Source organism: Dioscorea cayenensis, chromosome 5 (genome assembly GCF_009730915.1).
Source record: "Dioscorea cayenensis subsp. rotundata cultivar TDr96_F1 chromosome 5, TDr96_F1_v2_PseudoChromosome.rev07_lg8_w22 25.fasta, whole genome shotgun sequence".
NCBI lineage: Eukaryota > Viridiplantae > Streptophyta > Magnoliopsida > Dioscoreales > Dioscoreaceae > Dioscorea > Dioscorea cayenensis.
In genome coordinates this window covers 20,994,077-21,019,845 of record NC_052475.1, presented here as the reverse complement: position 1 = coordinate 21,019,845, position 25,769 = coordinate 20,994,077, and the positions used below count along the sequence as shown (strand labels likewise).

The following is a 25,769-nucleotide window of genomic DNA, read 5'->3' as shown; positions in this document are numbered from 1 at the left end:
ATTACATTTGGTTGTTGATAGTAATTTATACATAATTTTGAATTCCCGAAGGTGCATGATTGTATGGTCCAAGTGGGAGATTGTTGGGTTGTGGACCACACAATATGTAGGGATATAAGGACTTATGTGCATAAGTTGTGTAGACGTACACAACTAATGTTTATAATTGTGTATATCTTATTATATTCAAGTTTTGAATGGACCCAAATTGTGATCTGATTCAAGTTTTGAATTTGGTCCTAATTATCTAATTTTAAATGTGTGGATATACATATTAATCATATGCTGTGTAGAATTCCTGGGGGTAAAATTATCAAATCTATGATGGGCAGACTTGTAATTAGCCCCATAAAGTTTTCTTATAAATAGGGTGCTGAGCACGCAATGATATGAGATTCAGAATTAGGTTTTCTGAATTAGGGTTCCCATCTCCCCTCTCTGCGTGTGATCAGTGAGAAGAACCACAAGACCCAATCACTTTCGTTATAATCAATGGATTCAAGTGCAGGTACGCTTCCGCCACTTTTTTTGTTCCTAAGCAATCTCCAAGCAAGAAGATCCAGGATATAAATTAGGGTTTATACCCATTAGATCCATCAAGTGGTACCAGAGCCATCTTGTTTTGGAATTGTTTGGGATTTATTTTAATTAAATCTTGAATTTATTGATTAATGTGCATGCATATAGGTATTTATTTATTATGCATGTTTTCAGTCCTGAATTTTTATGGTGATACAATTATCGTCATATATAGATTGGGTGTTTATATATATATATATATATATATGCACTAATCCAGAAAAACCAAGTGCTTGTTTACATGTTCATTCTAATTTGTATAAATCTACTACATCGAAAGCCGTGGACAGCATAATCATATTGTTTCCGAAAAAACACGTGCATGATAGATTTTTTAATTATAATATAAATTGAAAACCGTCCATGATGAATTGAAATATTTCATTCTGTGTGTAAGATGGATTCTTTCACGGATTTCAATATTTATTTTAATATTATATATATTAATTATTTCACAGTCGAGATGAATTAATTTATATATGGCACACATGTTTATGGATTTTTAAGACATGTTTAGATTTATTATTATTATTATAATCTTGATGATTATTATCATAATCAAAGCTCTTGAGTATAATTAATTAGTTATGTTACTTTGATTTTGATTAGGATAATATTTGGATTTTAGTTTAATTATTATGAATTTAATTTTTAATTCATAATTATAAAAGTTGACTTTAATAATCATTAGGAAATAACAACTTAGAGTTGCTTTTTTAGCTTTCTTGGGTATTTACTACAATTGGTAGAAGCAGCATCGCCACCAAAGTGACCTCTGTTGTGGAAACTTTTTGTTTGTAAATAACCATGGTGTTAATGCATGCTTATTCTCATGCAGACAATACGTCGGCCCAAAGGAAGACTATTGTCTAGCAGAAATTTGTTTGCAAATGTGGTAATAAGTTGTTTATAGTTATAAAGTGTCTATTGTGAGTATTTAGTCGGCCCAAAGGAAGGCTTTATACTTGACTAGATTTTACTATAAAACTTGATTACCGCAACAAGTTGATTACTAGTGGATTGAATCTATGTCCAAAGACTAGGTTTAATGTCACAACAATTGACTTGGAGATGGGTGGTTGTTATTTATATGCTTGATTATTATATTTTTGGTTATTTAATTGTGAGTTGATTTTTGTTAATTGCTCTATGTACAGTTGATATTATGAGTGTTGGCAATGTGTCTGCTACACTCAGTGGCGTTCCTGTTCTTAGCGGCATAAACTTTAAGACTTGGAAAAACAACATGACACTTGTTTTGGGATGTATGGATCTGGACCATGCATTAAGAGAACCACGTCCTGCACCTCTTACAGATCAAAGCTCTCTTGAGGATATGAGAGTTTTTGAGAGGTGAGAGAGGTCTAATCGCATTGGTTTGATGATCATAAAGAATACAATCCCGGAGACTTTTCTGGACACTATGTCTGAGGAAAATGATGTTAGGCACTTTCTTGACATCCTTGAGGAACGCTTCGTAAGAAGTGATAAGGCGGAAATGAGTGCTGTCCTAAGGAAACTTGTCTCTATGCGGTATAAGGGTGATGGGAACATACGTGAGTACGTTCTCGACATGTTTCATCTAGCTGGGAAAATTGAAAGGCTTAAAAACTTGAATTGCCGGAAGATGTTCTAGTGCATTTGGTTTTGATTTCCCTCCCTCCTCGATTTGAGTCGGTTTGAAGTGAGCTATAAGCATCGGAAGGATAAGTGGACATTGAATGAGCTCATCTCACATTTGAGTACAGGAGGAAGATAGAGCGAAACATCATAAAAGTTGAGAGTGCGCATTTGGCATCTTCTAACTCGAGGGCCCCTCAAAAGAAGAGGAAATACGATAAAGCTGCGGCACCAAAATCGTGTAAGAAGACCAAAGGCCCTGAAAAAGAGCATAAAGAGTTGAAATGCTTCTTCTGCAAGAAGGCTTCTCATGTAAAGAAAGACTGCCCTAAGTATTGCGCTTGGCGTAAAGAAAGGTATGTTTTTTTGCTCAAGTTTGTCTTTCGAAGTTAATTTGGTTTCAGTTCCTAGATATACTTGGTGGTTGGATTCAGCTGCTACAACTCACATAAGTGTATCAATGTAGGGTTGCCTGAACTGCCGAACGCCGAGTGATGGTGAAAGATACATCTATATGGGGACTGGAAAGGCAGAAGTCGTAGGCGTAGGGACTTTTAGATTGTTACTTCGTACTGGTTTTTATTTAGAATTGAATAACACATTCATTGTACCATCCTTCAGACGGAATTTAGTTTCTATTTCAGTTTTAGACAAAGAAGGTTATTTTTGTTCATTTGGTAATAAAAGATGTGTTCTTTATTTTAATTCGATGTTGGTTGGAACCAGTACATTAAGTGAAAGTGATAATCTTTATTTGCTTGATATGGTTAATACAAACAATGAATCCCATAATCATCGAAACTAAAGGAATAAAAGCGTAGATTACAAAATGAAAAATTTCCTACTCATTATGGCATAAGCGTTTGAGTCATATCTACGAAAAAGAGAATTGATAGGCTTTGTAAGAGATGGAATTATTGATGTAATTGACAAAAACCAAACAAATAGTGTGTGCATTGAGTGCATTAAAGGAAAGACTACAAACAAAAAGAAAGTGGGGGCGAGAGAAGTAAAGAAGTCTTAGAACTTATACATACCGATATTTGTGGACCTTTCCCTATGGCGTCTTGGAATGGTCAACGGTATTTCATTACGTTCATTGATGACTACTCTCGTTATGGTTACCTCTACTTGTTACATGAGAAATCGGAGGCCTTGGACTTTTTTTAAGTCATTTTAAAGGCGAGTTGAAAATCAATTGGGCAAGAATATAAAAGGCCGTCGGATCCGATCGTGGTGGTGAATACTACGGTGAGTACGATGGATCGAGCGAGCAACGTTCGGGACCCTTTTGCTCAATACATAGAGGAGTGTGGAATGGTTCCTCAATACACCATGCCGAGTTGTCCTAGCATGAATGGTGTGGCGGAGGCGAAACAGAACCTTTAAAGATATGGTAAGAAGTATGATTACTTATACAACATTGCCTAACTCTCTCTAGGGTGAAGCATTAAAGACCATAGTCTATCTCCTAAATAAAGTTCCACTAAGGTTATTGAGAAGACCCCTTATGAATTATGGACTAGCAAGAAGCCTATCCTAAGGCATTTAAAAGTTTGGGGTTGTCCGGTGAGGCAAGGCCTTATAGGCCTAATGAAAGAAAAAGCTGGATGCAAGGACAATAAGTAGCTATTTTTGTAGGGTACTACGAAAAAAATCAAGAGGCTTTAAGTTTTATAATCCTACATCAAGAACCTTTTTCAAAATGAAAAATGCCCGGTTTTTTTAGGATGTTAAGGTTAAGGAGGAGAATCGAAGTGATGATTTTGTCTTTGGGGAGGATTTGGATACATCTTTCTCTCGTTGTTGCTAACGATCACGATCGGGGTTTTTTTCTGTTGTCATTCAAATGCAACATTCGATACATAGCGAGAGATGATATTATTCCTACCCATCAAGAAGAGGGTACTCAACTAGTTATTGGTGAGGAACAAGACATTCAACCTCAAATTCAAGAAGAACCAGTGCCTCTAAGGAGGTCCACGAGAGCAAGGAGAAATCCAATTTCGGATGACTATTTGGTATTTTTCCATGAACATGAAGGATATATTGACTTAATGGAAACCGATCCAGTTATCTTTAGTGAGGCAATTAATGGCTCAAACTCTCATAAATGGATCGAAGCTATGGGTGAGGAAATCCAATCCATGAAGGACAATGACGTTTGGGACCTTATCCCATTGCCAGAAGGTGTGAAACCTATTGGATGTAAATGGGTCTTTAAGACCAAAAGGAATTCACAAGGCAATGTTGAAAGGTATAAGGCGCGTCTAGTTGCGAAAGGATTTACTCAGAGGGAGGGCATCGATTACAAAGAGATTTTTTCTCCTATTTCTGCAAAAGACTCTTTTAGGACCATTATGGCACTTGTGGCATATTTGGATCTTGAGCTACATCAGATGGATGTAAAGACGTCTTTTCTTAATGGAGACATTGAGGAGACTACTTATATGATGCAGCCGGAGAGATTAGTCTCTGGGAGACCAATCAAATGGTTTGCAAACTTAAGAAATCTATCTATGGGCTTAAACAGGCTTCCCGACAATGGTATCAAAAGTTCCATCATATTCTTCTCTAGTTTGGCTTTGAGGTGAACACTGTTGAGGATTGTGTGTATCACAAGTTCAGTGGGAGTAAGTACATATTTTTGATTCTATATGTTGATGATATTCTGCTTGCCAGCAGTGACAAAGGGATCCTTTGGGAAACTAAGAAATTTCTCTCTGAAAGTTTTGAGATGAAAGATCTTGGTAAAGCATCCTTTGTATTAGGGATCCAAATTCATCGTGATTGTTCACAAGGCTCCTTGAGTTTATCTCAGAAGAGCTATATTGAGAAAATACTGCAAAGGTTTGGCATGCAGAAGTGTAAGCCTCATGACACCCCCGTGTCGAAGGGAGATAAATTTAGTTCAAGATAGTGTCCTAAGGAAGGAATTGAATTTGAATACATGCAGAACATTCCCTATACATATGCAGTAGGAAGTCTTATGTATGCACAGGTCTGTACCCGTCCTGACCTGGCATTTATAGTAGGAATGCTTGGAAGATATCAATGTAATCCAGGTAGAGAACATTGGGTTGCAGCCAAAAGGGTCTTTAGATATCTTTAGAAGACAAAGGATTACGCACTCACATACAAGAGGTTGGATAGGCTTGAGATCATTGGGTATTCTGACTCCGACTTTGCTGGATGCTTGGATAGTCGTAAGTCGACATCTGGTTACATCTTCACTATGGCTGGTGGTGTTGTTTCATGGAGAAGTGCCAAGCAATCCTTGGTTGCTTCATCGACCATGGAGGCGGGAATTCATCGCATGTTATGAGGCATCTAGTCATGCTATTTGGGCTGCATGATTTCGTTAAAGGATTACGAGGTTGTCGAAAGCATAAAGACACCTTTGACGTTGTATTGTGATAATAGAGCGGCGTTTTGTTCTCAAAGCGACAACATAAGTTCTTCTAGGTCTAAGCATATAGACATTAAGTTCTTAGCTGTTAAAGAGTGGCTTTGTTAGTATTGAGCTTATAGGGACAAATTCCATGGTTGCGGATCCGCTTACAAAAGCATTGGCGCCTACAGTTTTTCATGAACATATTGCTAGCATAGGCGTCGTTAGTATGAATGCTTCTGATTAGTTGGAGTTTATTTTTCATAGCTTGATATTCATGTTGATGTCATGACACTTTTGATTAATTTTTTTATAAAGTTTATTGTTTATTTTTTTGCTCTCGAACTATGATCTCATAAAAGACTTTAAAGTTGGACCCGATTGGAAATAGACAAGCGTAGATCACATTAGCTTGTAATTTCCATGCTACACATCCACACTTTATCTATGTTGTTAGTTAGATCAGTATGTGTGAGCATGGTGGGTTTAGTTGTATTGTCTTGTGACGGCCCCTATGTTCCATGTATAGATGAAGGCGATGGACGAGATTGATTTAGATAATTTTTTTAGTTGTAATTACATTTGGTTGTTGATAGTAATTTATACATAATTTTTGAATTCCGAAGGTGCATGATTGTATGGTCCAAGTGGGAGATTGTTGGGTTGTGGACCACACTGATATGTAGGGATATAAGGACTTATGTGCGTAAGTTGTGTAGAGCGTACACAACTAATGTTTATAATTATAGTATATCTTATTATATTCAAGTTTTTGAATGGACCCAAATTATGATCTGATTCAAGTTTTGAATTTGGTCCTAATTATCTAATTTTAAATGTGTGGATATACATATTAATCATATGCTGTGTAGAATTCCTGGGGGTAAAATTATCAAATCTATGATGGGCAGACTTGTAATTAGCCCCATAAAGTTTTCTTATAAATAGGGTGCTGAGCACGCAATGATATGAGATTCAGAATTAGGTTTTTTGAATTAGGGTTCCCATCTCCCCTCTCTGCGTGTGATCAGTGAGAAGAACCACAAGACCCAATCACTTTCGTCATAATCAATGGATTCAAGTGCAGGTACGCTTCCGCCACTTTTTTTTGTTCCTAAGCAATCTCCAAGCAAGAAGATCCAGGGTATAAATTAGGGTTTATACCCATTAGATCCATCAAGTTTATCTTAGGTATGTTTTTATCTATCTTTGATAAGATTGAAGATGATGAATTATATCTTTGGTAAACACCTTTTATGGGCGGAGCTAGTCAAGGTTATAAATCATATATGATGAGATTTGATTGAAGATTTGGAGACCCAAACATAGATGATTGAAGATAATGCTTGGAAGATATTGAAAGCTAAACTTGGATAAGAGGAGAACAAGTTTACTAACAATATATTAATGGAGCAATTGAAGATCATTATTAAAATGAAGATCGGGAGATCTTTGGTAGTCATCTTTGATGAGATGTTAGCCATTTTATCCGGATTCCAGTCTTTATTCTTGTAGAACTGAAGGGCTTGGACAATGCAGCAATCTCTGTACTCAATGGTGATTCATGTCTAGCTTCGATTGATCCTGCAAGCAAGATCAAACCATGATTAAGAACCAGTAAAAATCCTAGACCTGAATTCCTAGAAGTAGGATGCCAAGAAGCATCAGTGTAAACCCAGATAATATTAAAGCGATGGGCCGAGTAAGAAACTTCCTAGTTAATTTTGCCTCAAGCTCTGAGAATATCATTATAAATGAGGCAAACTTTCAGAATAATAGAGTCTAGGTGGTGTTTAGATTTTTTTTTAAAGATGAAATTGCATCTTTCTTTCCAAATAAGCCAAGCTACAATTTAGTCATAGTCTTAGCTCTGGTTGTCTCAAATCGAGTGGCTCCAATGAAGAACAACCACCTTCCTAAAGAGAGAAAAGAGACATTGTTTGAATTCAACTGAAACAAAAAAGTAAGAATGGAATTCTAACAATGTCGGATTTTGAGGCAATTCCAAATGAGATGCTCCATTGTTTCTTTATATAAACCACTGAAAAGGCCATAATGTGAAAAGGCCAAAGTTGAGACGGTAGAGAAGGGCCCCTGTTGTAAGTTTTCCATGGGCAAGCCCAAATGAAGACTTTGGTTCTAGGAAGGACATTGAGCTTCCAAATTTGATCCTAACCTTTCCAAGCAAAAGTGTCATTATCATTCTGATGAAGATAGTCATATACAGCTGCAAGGATGCTGATTTTTTTTAATATGAGGGGTCCAAACCCAAATGTTGTCCAAGGAGGAGTCAATTTGGATCTTACTAATCCAGTCCAAATCCAGATTTTCCCCAAACATCAAGGTCAGAGAGGAAGACCGGAAGGTGTTGCCGTTAATAATCTCTGAGATCTGGACATCATCAATTGGAATCTCCATGTTCAAGAATGTGGGTTTGAGGGAGATTGGGATATCCAGCAAACAAGGATCATTCATCAAATTTAAATAGGAGGGGTTAGTTAAAGTTGTGAGAATTCTGCAGTGAGGTTTGATGATACAGCAGAATAACAGATAGATTTGAAGAACCAAGAAGAGGAATTGTTTCTACCAAAGTTCTAAGGATGCCAATCCTTATATTTAAGTTTGAAAATATCAATCCAAATCTTGGAATCGAAATTGAGGATTGCGAAAATGTTTTTTGGACATTAAAGCATGTTGAGTATGGTTAAGGCTTCGAATACCAAGCCCTTCCTTAGACTTGTTAAGAGTAGAAGCGATCCATCTCATAGAGTGGAAGCCACTGCTATTGCCATTCCTACCCCAGAGAAATTTCCTAGCCAGTTTGAAAATTGAATCCTGGATAGTCTTAGGAAGATTCATAACAGAGAAGAAGTAAACAGGTATCGCAAAAAATAGTGCTATTCAGGAGGACAACTCGACCCGATGAGTAGAAATGGAAGAATGATTCTAGGAGTGGATGGTCGGAGTTAATTCTATTGTATAAGAATGTTACTTGGTTAATAAGAAATTTTTTTAGAAGAAATAAGGACTCTCGGGGTAAATGAAAGGGAATTGACCCAATTTAATACCTAGGATTTTTGGAAATCGCCTTATCAATTCTAGGGTTGCACCAAGAAAGGAGAAATATAGCGGATTTATTGAGATTTGGCCTTTGCCCAATGATATTATAGTGCAGATTAAGACAAAAAGAGCAATTTTTTTCTAGAAGCCATGGTAATTAAGATGAGATCGTAACATAGGTTGAGATGAGAGAGAGGTGCATCCTACAGCTCTCGTTGTTTTGATCATAGTTATCAGACCCGGCCCGGACATCGACCCGGTCTAGGCTCCGGGTCTCGGGTCAATTGGTTCAACCGCCGGGTCATTTGGGTCAATGCTGGGTTAATAAAATTATTTTTATATATTATTTTTTAAACTATAAATTAGTTTTTAATTCTATAATAATATATAATATTCATTTATTATTTGTTATCAAATAAATAATATGAAGGGAAAAAATAAATTGTAAAAATACATGACAAACATAAAATCAATACATAACAAAATTTCAAAATTCAAGCTTCACATGACTGACTATTCCACAACACAAATTTAAATTTAACACCAAATCAATCTACAATACATGTTTAAACTTAACATCAAACCATTTTAATCCAATACATAACAAAACTAAAGGATGAAAGGGTCATTTTTACCCTCCAACATATAAAAAATATACAAAAACTAAAAAATAAAAAGGTTATTTTATAAACAAGCATTAACCCGCTCGGGTCATTGAAACCCGGCCGGGTCACCGGGTTTGGCCGGGTCACACCGGGTCACATCGGGTTACACCGGGTTGATTGCATGTCCGGTCTAATTAGAGACCCGAACCGGTTTAGTCATCGGGTCACCGGGTCGACCGGTCGAACCGCCGGGCCGGTCCGGGTTTGATAACAATGGTTTTGATCTCCATGTTGATCTCATCCTTGTTGTCCATGTTTAAAAAGTTATTATTATTTTTGGAAAATTGAATAATTATTATTATTTGAAAAACCACTCATCAAAAGGTTAATAAAATAATGGTATTTCTATCAAGGAAATAGACTGGAATGTTTAATTCTCAGTTTGTAGGCGTGCCGATGATTTGAAAACATTTTTGTATAAAAAAGTAAAAATAAAAAAACCAACAACAACAACTAGTAGATTGAACGGTCAAGATAGAAGCCACACAGTAGCCACCGGCTTCAAGATCAACCGTTCAATTGGCGCCCAAAATGCTAAAACCCTCGTCTCGTCGTCCTTCTCCACCAGCTCTCTCTCTCTCTCTCTGTATCTCTGAAACCCTAGGATGGAGAAGAAGCTCATCTCCATTGGTTTCGAGGGCTCGGCGAACAAGATCGGCATCGGTATCGCCACCTTAGACGGCAACATCCTCGCAAACCCTCGCTCCACCTACATCACCCCGCCCGGCCACGGCTTCCTCCCCCGCGAGACGGCCCAACATCACCTCCAAAACCTCACCCGCCTGCTTCGCTCCGCGCTTGACGAAGCCGGCATCTCCCCCGCCGACATCGACTGCATTTGCTACACCAAGGGCCCCGGCATGGGCGCCCCGCTCCAGGTATGCGCTGCCGCCGTACGAGTGCTGGCGAAGCTGTGGAACAAGCCCCTTGTTGGGGTGAATCACTGCGTGGCGCATATAGAGATGGGCCGGGTCGTCACAGGGGCAGAGGACCCGGTCGTGTTGTATGTCAGTGGGGGGAACACGCAGGTGATCGCGTATAGTGAGGGAAAGTATAGGATATTCGGGGAAACCATTGATATTGCAGTCGGGAATTGTTTGGATAGGTTTGCGAGGGTATTGAATCTCTCCAATGATCCAAGCCCTGGATATAATATCGAGCAGGTACCAAATTCAGTGTTTGATTATTGCAAATTGGCTGTTTGTTTTTGCTGAATTTGTTTTTTTGCTACCTTCTCCTTGCCCCTCGATGTTTGGTGGTTATTTTAATGTTGAAAGGAATGCCTTTTCTATTAGCTATGAATCATCTATGTGTTGAAGGACGTATTGTGGGGCATTCCATTAGGTACGAAGTATCTTGCAAGGAGTGAAGAGGGCAAGTGTTTGGCATTGTATTAGAGACTAGTTGAATTCTTTAGATGTTATGGACTGTGATGAGTTGGAGGACTTATGGAGCTTGTCTATGTATAACTGAGTTGAAGGTTTGAGAGGAAAACACAACCTTTTTGGTAGCTACAGGTGCTTGACTTAGCTGTGCTGGATGGAGCTAAATTCTGAACCAACATGATGATTATTCAAAATTGAGGATTCAGATCTATGTGGTAGATGATTATAAGTAACTTGAGGCAATGCAGAGTGTTGTGGACTATCTTTATTTCTTAATTTTTTGAATTTTAACAGATATCAGATAGTCTTAATTTTTTGAACTTTTATTTCCTTGAACTAGGAAAGATTTTATTGGTTATAATTCCTAATTGTAGCTATGATTTTTGTCAGGTAGATGTGTGAGGGAGTTAGTGTTGAATTGGTCTTGCAAAAGGATACTAAATGCCACTGTGGTGTATGTATTGTGACTTTGGTGCATCATAACCACTGCTGTATGAGGTCACCAATTGAGACCGTTTGAGAATATGATTTAAGAAGGCCCGGGAATTGTTAAATTGGGATGACCAATGGTTTACTTGGAGATGGATAACTTTTATTTTCTGTTTGAATATTCTGGTAGTTTGTAGGATTAAGTTTAATAAAAGGGTTAGGAGTAGAGGATCTTCGTTGGAGCACATGGGACAGGGATGCCATTCTTGGTGTTTGTGCTAATTAAGATGGATATTAGTCTTATAAGTATGCTTTGATGTCACAAATGTATTGTCAAAACACAATCTTTTATTTCTTAAATATGCTTTAGAAATATAGTGTTTCAGGTTGAACTAGTAAATGAGTAGAAGGAGACATCAAATTTTCTAGGTTTATGTTATTGCCCTTATAAGTTCCATTAGAAATAAAAAAAATTCTATTTTTAAGAAAATGGAAAGTTCTTTGTATCAATTCTTTGGTACTATAAGTTTTTGGACATGTTTACAGTATTCAGATATAAGACATCATGAACATCATATGCATCCTTGCCTGGGGATGGTGGAGTTCTATGCTTCACAATTTGATCTTCTGATGCTCAGCAAATGCCTAGCTGGTTGTCTATTTGCATTTTGTTGGCAGTCCATTTTTTTACTTTGTGATGACAAAAACTGGGTGCTTCATAGTGGATTCCTTTGATCTATTTTTTACTTTGTATCTTACATCTCTAAGTACTAAGGTTTGCTTAGTCATGGTGTCTTGATACTTGGAATCTCTAATGCTGTGGTATAGTGGTAGTTTTTCTTTCATGCTTTCTCCGTGTTGCTTTCAATTATTCATTGTCCTTACTCAAAAGGTGAGGGTTCTCTAAGTGCATGTTAAAGTAACCCAAAAATTTGATCTTTTTCAACATTTCCTACTCTGCTGCTGGATTGAACCGGTCACTCATTTTCTACTTGAGTGCTTGGTTTGTTGTTGCTGCTGCTTTGGAACTTATACTCTTGTCCTACAATGTATTTACCCATCAGTATAATTTGTTATTCCTCATTTAGTAGGGTTTGCAGAATATTACTCAATGAAATAAAATGGATGAACTGATTGTACAAATTTTGAAGGTATTTATTTTATTTATTTGTTTATTTGGCTGCTTTACTCTGGTGATTGCTTTTGACAATTTCTTAAGGCATCACCATACAGCTTAATCAAGTGTTCACTGTCACATCTACTACTCAACCCTAATTTTTTAAGCGTGATATATTGTTCTTCTTCCATATTCTGTAGTATGTCCATAATTAGTTTGCCTAAAGGTGTTGGTTTACTGATGCAGCTGGCTAAGAAAGGTGAAGAATTCATTGATCTTCCTTATGTTGTCAAAGGAATGGATGTTTCATTTAGTGGCATACTGAGCTATATAGAAGCCATTGCTCCTGTGAAGCTGGAAAGCAAGGAATGCACAGAAGCAGACCTCTGTTACTCCTTGCAGGTACAACAATTCGGCATCATTTTGATGATTCTTTACAAATGCTGAACCAAAATATTACTTCTGGTTTGGGGAAAATTCTTGCCTAGACTCCTTGTATTTTATAAAGCCGTTGGATAGGCAACACGTCATAACAAAGACTCTTCTGACCCATTCATCTTAAAGTGCATTTCAATGTGGTACACACCCAACAGTTATGGTGCAGCGCACTGAGCCCTAGGCTCTTTACTTGGATAGGGGTGGAATTGGACCAAGTTTGAGCTAATTATATTGTAGTTTTAGTAGACTAAAATTTTATAGAAGCCCTTATTAAAATAATTTTGATGATTAAATCCCTTTAAAAGTATATATATGCAAGTTAGTGAGCTTTACCAAATAAGCCTTAGTTTGTTTGAGCTCGAGTCATTTACTTATTGAGCCTGGAATTTTTTCTCAAGTTCAATAGCTATTAATCAAACAAGTGTAAACAAGCCAAATCTCAAACTGAACTTGAGCAAGTATAATGACATAGATCAATTGTTTATGGGCTCATGGGCAGCTTTATATACTATTTTGTTTTTCTTTTTTCTCACTATGTATTTGTTATGTTATGTCGCAGGAGACATTGTTTGCAATGCTGGTTGAGATCACTGAACGAGCCATGGCACATTGTGATACAAAGGATGTTCTCATTGTCGGTGGTGTAGGATGTAATTTACGCTTGCAGGAGATGATGAAGGCTATGTGTGCAGAGAGGGGTGGTAGACTGTATGCAACTGATGATAGGTATTGTATAGACAATGGAGCCATGATTGCATACACTGGGCTACTTGCCTTTGCCCGTGGTATTACCACTCCACTAGAGGAATCAACATTCACTCAGAGATTCCGAACCGATGAAGTTCATGCAATTTGGAGAGAAAAAAGCTTATCAGATATTAATAACGGAAGTGTCAACACCATCGAAGAAAAAACCGGTTCATAGACTACAATTGTGTGTAATCGGCGATCAAAGTATTTTTTTAGCAGTAATGATGCATTCTTCAATTGCAAAAAACATGTAACATTATGACCGAAAATTGTAGAGAAAGAAGTTATTTATCATGTAATCAACTTTTTTCAATCACTTGCTTGATGTATGGGAATTTTTGGTTTGGCTGACATTAATTTGTTTGGATTACAACAATCACTACCTGTTGTTTGATTATTACATTAAATCCTTTTTATTACTTTTATGATGTTTTGTATTTGTAAGCGCATTCGATACTGGTTCTGCACTAAATCCTTTTTAGTACCTTTATGATGTTATGTGTTTGTATGTGCATGTGATAATGGTTCTACGGTTCTACCAAAGGGTAATTAAATTACATTAGAATTAGTCAGAGTTCAAATAAATGATTAGAGATATTGTTAAGTATCCGGACAGAAGCCAATAGCATTAAAATTTTTTTTAAAAATTTGGTTTAATTGTTGTACAGGGCTATGTAATTGTGTATTTTTTTACCTCTTTAGTTCTTGCAATATTTTTAAGTATAATTAAGTCTTCATATTTAGTCGAGTTGGGTCATTCTAGTCTGTAGTGTAGATGGACAAATATAAATTGTAAAGACTTAATTGTGTCTAAAAATATTAGAATGGACTAAAACGACCCAATTCGACCAAATGTGAGGATTTAATTGTATCTAAAAATATTAAAAGAACTAAAAAGACAAAAAATATATAATTATAGAGACTTGTAATAAATAAAGTCAAATCTATGGCAGGAAAAAAAATAGAAGAACTCTCTGTCCCTCTCTCAATATATATATATATATATATATTTATAATAAATAAATAAAATCATTGTAATTCCCTTCATTGGACATTTTGGTTCGTCTGTTGACAATATAACAAAAAGAACAAAGCACATAATAAAGTCCAACTTCATGTTTTATCTAAATTCCTAAAAAAAAAGGTACTATTTGTTCTTATTCAGAGGTTCAATGCATTCTTCCTTTTTCCTTTTGCTGGCACAGTGATGGTACTAAATAGAATATATATATATATATATATATAACGAACATTTAATTGATTAATTAAAACTTAAATCCATTAATTAGTTGGAGTCTGCTAGGTTGGCTAACTGATCATGGAGAGGATTTGATTTGTATGGTTTCACAACAACAATGTGGACCATGGTTTCAATAATCTGTGTCCTTTTAAGAAACAAAGCAAAACAAAAGAACAAAACATTGTTAAACAAGAAAAAAAATATAGTATTTCCATTTGGTAGATTCCAAATTACTTAAAATAAAAAAATGATTTTAAATCAGTTCAATACTTGTATAAAGGGAAAATTAAGTATAAGTTGCATTACTAAAATAAATTTTAATTAATTTTATAATATAAACAATAAAAATATGAAGAAATAAACACACAAGACATCATTCTTTTCTTTGTTCAAGTAAAACTTTTTCCAATATTATATAACACTTGATCCTATGATCAAATAATCTAACTTAAAAAAGAAGGGTACCTTTGCATAGTCCTTTCAATTTTTATTTTTTGTGTATAAATTAGATTTAAATACTTAATACCACAAAAATAATCAAGTGATTTGACTTAGATTTTATTATTATATAAACTCAAGGATATTGATAATAAATGAGATTAAAGAAGAGGATGAGATTCTCACGCAAACTAAAGTAGTAAAGAGTTGGACTAAAATACAACTTTAATACTTAGCCTTTAGCACACTCATTCCTCTCCCTTCTTCTCACACTCAATCTAGAGGCAGTAATTTGAGAAGTTAAGAACAGGAATTTGAGAATATATAGTTGGGGTTTGATGAGTTAGGTTGTTTTTGTTAGTTGATTGTGGAATTAATTTGATGTGGTTTGATAATCAGCTTGAGGAAATTGACTCACAAAAATTTAAGTGGGTTTCAATTTCATTTTTTTTTTAATAATTAGAGTATATTTATAACTAACAAGTAATATTATTTTTAACATGAGATCATGAATTTAAATTTTGTCGTCATAAAATTGGTGTCAAGCCAACCACTCTTGGCCTATTGACATCATGTCCTTTATTTAGGATGTTTGTTTTGGAAAAAATTCACGATTGAATCTCAAAATTCATGAAAAAAGAGGGTACATGTGTATTGAGGTATTAACTCTATATATGTGCACATCCGTGACTTCTCTTAAATACAAGATGCTTCTTAGTTGTTAAAAAATAAAAAATAAAAATAATTGTTTTAATCATATATAGTTTGATTTGTAGTATATCTGTAAAATTAAAAAAAAAATTTAATTTTAGCCGAGATAAAATAATTTATGATACTTCTTATGACATTAACTAAACAAAAATAATTATTATATATAGGGCAACTAAAAGCTAAAATTATTTTATAAAATAAAATAAAAAATAAAAAAACACATGTGAGACTTAAAATATTTAAGAAAAGTTTTTATATATGGTATTATATCAAAACTATTGAATATATATATTGTATGATATTACCAAATTAAGGGCTCATAGTCTAACGATATTTGATTTTATTATAGAAAATAAAAGTGAGACAATCAATAAATCTCGAGTTCAAGACTCGTTGGAAGTAATAATGGCAACATGTTGCTGGATGTGGCCATGAACTCACAACTCAAACCCTTTGTTCCGGACTAAGGGAGCGTGAGTTGGACGATTAATTCACAGTCTGTGTACACGCCTCTGATATATATAGCGCTTATTGTTTCATAAAAAAAAAATATTGTATGATATTAAAATAATATATATAAATAATATGGATTGATTTCTCTTATTACGTGATATATATATATATATATATATATTCATCGATTAAATGTTGTCTCCATTCACACAAGTTTGTTTAGGTTATAAAAATTCGGATTATTTAAATAAGTGATTTTAAGTTTAAATATTTATATATGTAAAAAAATCAATTGACATCATAACTCTCATGTAAAAGATTGAGGTTTCAACTCTCTTTCTCTTTTTATATATATATATATATATATATTGTACAGTACATTTGGTGTGCAAGTATAAAAAAATTAATATAAATCTCTTTAAATATTTTTTTAAAGAAAATATCCATCTAATAAAAAAATAATTTTATACAAATATAAAACCTTGTGCTTCAAAGAGAAGTTATGTTGTGGAAGTAACATGTATATAAAATAGTGTATTGTTGTTTGGGCCCCATATGCAACAGTACACTGCTCATTTGCCTTGCATTTTAAGCAAGCTCTAAGATTCACTCCTGCTTCTTCTCCTCCTCTCCTCCTCCTCATCTCCATCCCTGCATACCATCTTCTACTTCCCAAATGGATCATCATGCAACCCCATCTCAATCCCATGTGAGTTCCTTAGCTTTCTCTCTCTCTCCTTAGATCTCTTTTCCTTCTTTCATTCCATTATTGCCAAGAAAAAAACAACCTCACACCATCCCTCCCATCATTCCTTCATAGAAAGAGAATAAACTACTCAAGCTCTCTTTTGAGTGTTGGAATAACAGTTCTCTTACTTCAGTTTCATGCTTTTGCTTTTTTTCTTGTGTGTGTGTGTATGACATGTAGGCATAGAGAGAGAGAGAGAGAGAGAGAGAGAGAGAGAATGTTAAGGAGCTTTAGCTTTTTCTCTCATGGGTTTCAGTTAAAGTGGAGGGAATTCTACTGTTTTTTTTTCCTTTAAATGGAGTTTATAGATCAACAAACAAACACATACATGTTTTTCTTTATCTCTCTTATATCTCTCATCTCTCTTCATACTTTGTTTGGGAATTTCATGAGGAGTTTTTTCCTTCATGGACTCATATACTGGCTGAATTTTCCAAATTGGATCTAAGTTTGCTTCTATTAGCATATCTTTATTCCTTGAAATTCTCTCCCTCCCAATCATGTATACATATATTCCTTTAGATATTTTCCTCTCTCTCTTAATTTATCTAACATATTCCAACAAGAATATATTCTTCTTTCCTCTTCTTCCTAACAAATCCAGTTTGTTGCTTGAATTCTCAGAATAAAGGAAAATTTATAAGTTGAAAGCAGCTGTGAATCAAGAGCTCCTGATGCAAGGATGAAGAAAAGCAGCCATGAATAGAACCCAAGGAAGCACAAGTACTACTACTGATCTCATTGATGCCAAGCTTGAAGAACACCAACTATGTTCATCCTTGCAGTGTCCCAGTTGTGGTCACAAACTAGATCGAAAACCGGTATGGTATTTGTATATATATACATAAACACAATTTATCTCTGATTTATCATTCATCTTTAATTTGAAAGAAAAATATATGTTTCACTAATCTTTGAATATATATGTTTTGTGCATATTCAGAATTGGGTTGGCCTTCCAGCAGGAGTGAAATTTGATCCAACAGATCAAGAGTTGATAGAACACTTGGAATCCAAAGTTGTTTCAGAAGAGTCCAAGTCTCACCCTCTCATTGATGAATTCATACCCACCATTGAAGGAGAAGATGGCATATGTTACACCCACCCTGAAAAACTTCCAGGTTTAATTAATTAACTAATTATTTATTTTTAATCATATATATAAAAAAATATTTTATGCATGAATAATAATATTAATTATGTTTTGATCTCAGGTGTGACAAGAGATGGTCTTAGCAAGCACTTCTTCCACAGGCCATCAAAAGCATACACAACAGGAACAAGAAAAAGAAGGAAAATACAAACTGAGTGTGATCTTCACAAGGGTGAGACAAGGTGGCACAAGACTGGGAAAACAAGGCCAGTGATGTCTAATGGAAAACAGAAAGGATGTAAGAAGATCTTGGTATTGTATACAAACTTTGGAAAACATAGAAAGCCTGAGAAGACTAATTGGGTGATGCATCAGTATCATTTGGGTGAGATGGAGGAGGAGAAAGAAGGTGAGCTTGTAGTTTCTAAGATCTTTTATCAGACTCAGCCAAGGCAGTGTAGTTTGTCTGATAGAAGTGCAACAACAATTGAGGTTAGGAGAGATAGCACTGGGAGTGGAAGTTGTTCTTCTTCAAAGGAAGTAGTTGGACAAAGAGAAGAGATCATGTCTTCTAGCTTCACTGCCATGGATAACTTCAGCTTTGCTCCATTCAGGAAAAGTTTTGATGAGGTAATTATTATTTACTCTTTTTCTTTTTGGTTCATTCTCTGATATGTTGTTTTATTATTTGTTGAAGATATATAGTTTTACTTGTTCTTGCTTTCTAGATTGTGTTTGTGTTTTGTGTGTGAATTGTCGAAGAATTTTTTGATATTTCCTGACAATGAGAGGAAATTAAAGTTTGTATTCATGTGAATTTTACTGTCAATAACTTGAAAATTAACCACTTAAATTTCATATGTGTAAAAGGTTTGATGATGTTTGTCCTTCATTTGATTAATCCTCTTGTTTTGTTTTGTGTGAATTGTCAAACAATTACTCCGTATGTGTTATTTTGTGGCAATAATTGTGATGCATTTCATTCATGTGTTCTATTGTTAACAACTGATAAAGTACTCAAATCTCAAATGAATAAATACTTTGAGCTTCATGAGGTTGGTCATTTGATATCTTTTTTTTTTTTCTGCAATTTTATTTTGTACTGAATCTGATTATATAATTAGTGACAATGAAGATAATATAATGCAATGTATTCAACTGCTTTACCGTCTAACAACTTATATAAAAAGTGCATGAGACTTTATATGAGATGCACTTTCATATGAATGATTAGGTTGATCATTTGATTTTCCCTTTCTTTCTTTCTTTCTTTCATATGATCAGTCAAGTTTGATTATGGATGAATTACAAAGCAATTAATTAATTCTTCATCCATTTAAAATGAAAACATTAATACTAATGTCATAAAAAGTAAAACAAATTAATATAAATTGAGAAGAGGTACATGCAATTAGCTCATGATTCTTGAACACATGCAGGTGGGTCTAGGAGAAGCACCATCTCAGGCATGCGATGAAGGCGATGAACACCACGAAGCGCAGCAGCGACACGTTGCATTTCAAGTCAGCAGGCCTACAAATCCTATCTCCAATGTCATTTCTCCTGCTCCTCTTCATCAATCCTCCATTGTTAATCTTGATGATCCTTACCATGTCTCAAGGCTCCTCCTTCAAACAGACAAGTTTCAGGTATTTTATATATATATATATATATATTGATTTTATCTTATAAAACTATTGTTTAACTTTATGAAACTTTAATTTTTTAAACAAAATCATGATCATGATCAGCAGCAACAACAGCATCAACAACAAAGATTGACAGAGAGGTCTGGTTCTGGTCTTGAAGAACTGATAATGAGTTGCACTTCAGCTGACATTAAAGCAGTAAGTTTGAACTTTGATCATCTTTTACTTCTTCATTTTTCCAGAGAAAAAAGTTTGGTCACTTATCTCATACAAAATTAGTGCCAAATAAATTCAGAAAATCACTCATTTGAATTCATAAAATCAATCGATAATTCTTTTTCTGCAAAAGCACTACAAACAGAGATTAACTTATATTTGTATTACAGGAAACATCAATCCCACATTCTCAAGAGACAGACTGGTTGAAGTATTCATCATATTGGTTACCTGACAGCCAAGATCATCACCATCATCATCATCATCATCATCATCATGGATAGCAAGAAGTATACAGTGTTGGGCATAGAGAAAGAGACCAAGAAAATTAGAAAACTAACTTCCATTGGTTCTTATTATTCATGAGATCAAAGAGAAAGGTTTACTTCATTTGATTGAAGTGTGAAGCTCAGCATGGGAAGGTAATAAAAGGGTCTAAGCTAACAAAAATATTTCAACAAAGAAAAGAATTAAAGCCTCCGGTGAAAATCAAAAGAAGCAAAGGAAAAAGAAAAAGATCAAAGTTGAAGATGTTTGTTGCTGACAGTGTGGAAGGGAAGGCCAAAAATTCAGCATTCTCTCCATCACCACCTTTTTCTGTTTTTTTATTTACCAAACATTCTTACTATCATATGCTATCTATTTCTTTTTAATTTTTCCTATTTATTCAATCACTATCATCAGCTCTATCTCTCTTTGTATTTGTAATTACAGTTGGAAAGTAGAGAGATTCACAAGTATGCATATGCTTATTTTATATGGTTCATTTAATATGAGTTTGATATATTTTATTATCTTATATATCTATATCTATATCTATATCTATATCTTAATATATATATACATATATATATATATATATATATATATATATCTTACAGAAAACAAATTATATAATAAGAATTTAGTATTTCCACAAAGAGTTAATTTTGACTGATCTCTAGACATGGTGAATAACATGCATAAAAATGCTATTCTCTTATGCTAAAAATGATTCAAAGTTTCTCATTAGTGACCAACATATAAATCTTTGTTTCTTGCTTTATTTTGAGAGAGAAGAACGTGCATGATGATCTCTCTTTGTGGCATCTTTTTTTTATATATATAATAATTTTTTTAATTTTTTTCTTTGCTTTGGACGTGCATGAAGGTAAGGCAGTGAGAACCTTCTTTGTAGTTTCACAAGGAATAAAGGAGGAACATCTCTTTCCTTTATTTTTTTTTTCCTTTGAGTGGCTAATCCACCTTCTACCTACTTCTCTCCTACCTCAAATCAATTTCCAAGCATTCATGAATCTCTAAACTTAACTTTAATACATCAATAACCATTCAATCTTAACTCAAAACATATAATAATATATATAATAATCATAATCTTTATCCTTTATATATATATATATATATATATATAGCAGCCTTGCTTCAACATATATAAAATACAACCACTAGAATTTACCTTTGATACTAATTATGTCTTTGTTTTTCTAAATTCAACATTGATATTCTACATGCATGGCAAAAAACTTCTTTAAATATAACATGCTCATATATATAGAGGAAGAATCATTGTACTAATAATTAATATTAACTAATTAGGGTTGGTGGTATATCTTTAGGTTCAAATCTTTAATAATTAAAGAAGAGAGGCTTATAGTGGTGGACATGCATGCATGCATGCATGCATGAGGAGTGGAATAGAATGTTATGTGAATGTCTCTTTCCATGAATAATGGTGGTAGCACGGAAGGAGATAGAAATGAATCCCTTGTCATGTTCTTCATTCAAAAAAGTAGGAACTCATCTCTTTCTCTTTTTGTAGAAGATCTTAAGATGCTCTCCAAAGGGCATTGTTAGCCATGTTAGGGTTTCTGATGTCTTGTAAAGAAGTTGCAGGGCGAATTACTTAGTGGGAGAATAACATAACATGATGGTCTTCTTTTTGGATTCTCTCTCACAAAAGATGTATATATACACATATACTTTTTTTAATCATGTTAATGTAATGCTTTAACTCTTTAAGTACTTTTGGGAGTTTCTAGCAAGTTTAAACTTAAAGAAGAATTAATTAATTAATTATGTTTAGAAGTAGGCCTTGTCTTTCATTGTTTGATGTGTAAGTAATTGTTTGTATTTTTTTTTCAGGGATTTGATAAATATTATAAAAAAAGGCATGTGTATTTGATATCTTGTCATTGTTTTTCAATTAATTTTAGACTATGTTTACAAGTAAGGGTCTCTCGGTCGCTTTTAATTATATATATTGCGTGACAATATTCTTCATTATTTCTGACTTCCGAAATAAGTTTTTCTCAATTTTTTTTAAGTGTTAATTGATAGTAGTCATCATTCCCCAACTCTAAAAAATATCAGCAACTTATTTTGGAAATATTTTCTAGAAACTTGCTTTTCAATTTTTTTCTTTTAAAAATATGTTTTTTGTTTATTTTATGTTTCTTAAAAAAATATTATCTGAATTATTTCAGAAATTTACCTCTCTCTTGGTGGTCGTCTTACTCTCCTAAACTCAGTCCTCTTTACTGTTACAGTTTACTAGATGTCTGCCTTTAAACTACTTACTTGGGTAATTAAAGACATTGACAAGATTCGTAGGGACTTTCTCTGGAAAGGCCCTGATTTGGGCCCAAAGATATCATGCTTGTTGCCTGGAAAAAGATCTGCAGACCCAGGAACATGGGGGGTTGGGGAATTCTTAACATCCAAGACTTCAATTGTGCTCTTCTTGGAAAATAGTGGTGGAAAATCATTTCTAGCCCTAACAGCTTTTGGGCCAAAATAATTCAAGTTAATTATTTTGCCACTAATCTAGAATGTTCTCTGTTTCTCCCACCCCCAAGAAATAAATCTTTTTTCTGGGTAGGGAGTACTTTCCTCCCTGAATTCTTTTCGCTCTTGTGTTTCCAAAACTTTAAAAAATGGGGCAAACTCCTACTTTTGGCATGATAGGTGGTATTCGGGGATTACCCTAAAATATTATTGGCCTCAACTTTACAATGACTGCATAAACCCTTGGATCACAATCCGTTAGTTTACTGAACATGTTAATTCCCCTGAAAATCTCTTCATTAACTCTACTTATGATGAATTAACCCCTATCTTGGGTGTGATCCCGGACTGCACCAGTGAACAGGAAGACTTCTATTCCTGGCCCCTGGATAAAAGTAGAACTTTCTCGGTAAAATCTTTTTACAAGTTTCTTATCGATGGAGGTATTCGCTGTCCACTTTACATGAAATTCTGTAAAATTAGATGTCCAATAAAAATTACCTTATTTTGTTGGCTTGCTTGGGAAGATAAAATTCCCACCCTTACTAACCTTTTTAGAAAATGGTGTATCTCTCAAAGCACAACTGATACATGCGTAATTTGCCACAAAGCTTCTGAGACTACTGATCATCTCTTCTTTGATTGCTCTTTTTCTTCACGTTTCTGGTTTTTCTTCGCTCATCTTTTGGAGGTTAATCCCAGCTCTCCTTCAATTTCGACGATTTGGACTTCCTGGATTACTTCTTTACAACCTCAATGTCAACCTCTCTGGGATCTTTGCATTAGAGCTATTATTTGGAATATTTGGCTTGAATGCAACAATCGCATATTTCAATTCATAGCACTACCTACTCATGCATTGCTGTTAAAAATTGCTAATATGCTGCTTTCTTTGTTTTCAGCGGCTACAGATAATCATCACCAGACTCAGGCTGAGGTTACCCAGAAGATCAAGCGCTCAATCAATTTCATCAGCGCTAGAGTTTCCAATGCTACCGGCTATCCAGATCCTACTCCAGTGTTAGAGTAGAGTTTTCTACTCTCAGCCTTGTAGACCTACATCTCCTTTTGGTGGTTCCCGTCTACATAGTTGCTTTTTGGCTTTTTAATTACCTTATTTTGCTTTTAACTGTTCTGCGCCTCATCTCTGGTGAGAGCTTCAGTGTGTTCTAGTTTCTTCGCTCTTTGCTTGGTTGTCTTGTCTTTTCTTTTCAATAAAGTTGTGGTTTATCCACTTTTTATCATTATTTCAGAAATAAAATTTAACTATAAGGTATCTTTTTTATATTAACTACCATTTAAGTTAAATATGCAACCTAACCTGATGGCTTGATCGATTTATAAAAATAAAAATCTATCAGCTTGCAATATAACAAATAAATACCTACTTAGAGAAAAAATTTCAATATATATAATCAACCAATGTTGCAATGAAGTCTTAAAATTGAGAGTTTTTGAGTTTTTTTTTAGAAAATAAAAAATTTCTAAAATGACTTTCTGATATTCTCTAAAAGATAAGATGGTTGTGAAAAATATTTTGTTTTAAGATTTATTATGGACATGAAGAGCAGGTGAGCAATTAAGATTATTATTATGATTCCTCGCTGCAATGCTATATATGTTTTGCATGATATTTGAACCAATCATGTTTTTTTAAAAGAATAAATTAATCTTTTCTTTTAATTTTTGAAATTGGACTCAAATAAATGCTTGCCACCTCTTTATTTGTGTAAAAATTAACTTTTTTTTTTTAAAATAATATCATCTCTTTCTCTTTTAATCTTTTTTGTTTTTATGGTGAGGAACAATATTTCCAAGTCTCTTTGTTACAATAATTTAGAGATTTATGAGTATCAAAACCTAGTGAAACATACTGCTTTTCTAGGCTTAACACCCTAAATATAGTTTAATGAAGGCTTAATTACTTATTAATTTATTAAACATCCATTTTTTAGGTTCTCATTTATCCTCATGCCTATCCAAAATTATCCCCTAATTCAACATTAATTATCTACTGCCCTGAAACTACATATACTGAATTCATGCGTAATGATTATTTTCTTTTATTTCTTGTTTATGATCTTGAATCAACAACTATTCTCAACATCAACACTTAACATTAATTTTTTTTTAATTAATTAGTTTTTCAAACCTCCAAGCAACAACATATGAAGCTCTAACAACCAATCAACAAACTAAAGACTTGTGAAAAAGACTAAGTTGAGTATTTTACTTATTTTAAAAACTTTTGACTTCCTAGTAGTCATCATTTTTAGTTATTTCAAGTATTACAACAACCTGCGACTGCAAATATTTTAAAGACAACTACCCAAAAACTATTTCACTAGATTAATTAAAAATTCAAGATTTCTTTATAAAAAAAAATTCAAGATTTAAAATAGTTGGAACTATTTGAACATAATTACTTAAAAAAAAAATGAAGGAGAGGGGTTTAGTTGGAACCATTTGAACATAATTACTTAAAAAATAAAATAAAATAAAATGAAGGAGAGGGGTTTGCAATATATGAGATGGTGTTTAAAAGGGTTGGGCATGCATCAATTTTGTTTAGACTTTGAGCTTGAGGTTTTTTGTGAAAAGGTGGATAAACCACTTTAATTAAAGTGAAAAGAGCAAATACAGAACAAAACACTCAATGCAATAAAGCCATTCACACCACAAGAAGTGATATAAGGGCTACCAAAAACAGACCACCTGAGGATACATGGCCATCCTCCAGACCATATAAAATACAAAGACTAACCAGCAGCCAGATCAGGTGCCTCCTCGGCAGCAATGTCCTCCCACGCCAAATTGCATTGGAAGATAGACATATAGGTAACCATCCTCGGCCCATTGAGTAGCTCAGAGCCAACCTTCGGCACGACCTTCCCTTTGCTAACTTTGATCAACCAAGCAGCATGGGAACCAAACTCCACCCCCACCAAGGTGTCTCCCTTCCAACCTCACAAATCAGAGAAGAATCCACAAAATCCAGACTAA

The 25,769-nt window shown here is 34.3% G+C and overlaps 2 protein-coding genes across 4 annotated transcripts; both read left to right on the top strand.

Moving 5' to 3' along the window:
- The first annotated feature begins 9,818 nt into the window (after nucleotides 1-9,818).
- LOC120262407 (probable tRNA N6-adenosine threonylcarbamoyltransferase) lies at nucleotides 9,819-13,750 on the top strand. The gene is made up of 3 exons (XM_039270509.1): nucleotides 9,819-10,478; nucleotides 12,493-12,648; nucleotides 13,244-13,750. The coding sequence occupies exons 1-3, from the start codon at nucleotides 9,921-9,923 to the stop codon at nucleotides 13,607-13,609; spliced, it is 1,080 nt and encodes a 359-aa protein (XP_039126443.1). The 5' UTR covers nucleotides 9,819-9,920; the 3' UTR covers nucleotides 13,610-13,750.
- Nucleotides 13,751-16,858: 3,108 nt separating this feature from the next.
- Nucleotides 16,859-20,739, top strand: LOC120262383 (NAC domain-containing protein 75-like). Of its 3 annotated transcripts, none has more exons than XM_039270484.1 (7): nucleotides 16,859-16,985; nucleotides 17,649-17,845; nucleotides 17,968-18,145; nucleotides 18,239-18,747; nucleotides 19,557-19,766; nucleotides 19,872-19,964; nucleotides 20,153-20,739. In XM_039270484.1, exons 2-7 carry the CDS (start codon nucleotides 17,723-17,725, stop codon nucleotides 20,264-20,266), a joined length of 1,227 nt encoding a protein of 408 aa, XP_039126418.1. In that variant the 5' UTR covers nucleotides 16,859-16,985; nucleotides 17,649-17,722; the 3' UTR covers nucleotides 20,267-20,739. The 3 variants fall into 3 exon arrangements, with proteins under 3 accessions (XP_039126418.1, XP_039126416.1, XP_039126417.1); XM_039270482.1 differs by having other exon boundaries at nucleotides 19,869-19,964; XM_039270483.1 differs by lacking the exon at nucleotides 16,859-16,985 and adding an exon at nucleotides 17,235-17,526 and having other exon boundaries at nucleotides 19,869-19,964.
- Nucleotides 20,740-25,769: the final 5,030 nt, after the last annotated feature.

Excerpts from the sequence above, each read along its gene's own strand:
- LOC120262407 (XM_039270509.1), top strand. The coding sequence starts at position 9,921 with ATGGAGAAGAAGCTCATCTCCATTGGTTTCGAGGGCTCGGCGAACAAG. Across the intron at positions 10,479-12,492 it reads CTGGATATAATATCGAGCAG|CTGGCTAAGAAAGGTGAAGA; the intron begins GTACCAAATTCA and ends TTACTGATGCAG. Across the intron at positions 12,649-13,243 it reads ACCTCTGTTACTCCTTGCAG|GAGACATTGTTTGCAATGCT; the intron begins GTACAACAATTC and ends GTTATGTCGCAG.
- LOC120262383 (XM_039270482.1), top strand. The coding sequence starts at position 17,723 with ATGAATAGAACCCAAGGAAGCACAAGTACTACTACTGATCTCATTGAT. Across the intron at positions 18,146-18,238 it reads CCACCCTGAAAAACTTCCAG|GTGTGACAAGAGATGGTCTT; the intron begins GTTTAATTAATT and ends TTTTGATCTCAG. Across the intron at positions 19,965-20,152 it reads CTTCAGCTGACATTAAAGCA|GAAACATCAATCCCACATTC; the intron begins GTAAGTTTGAAC and ends TTTGTATTACAG.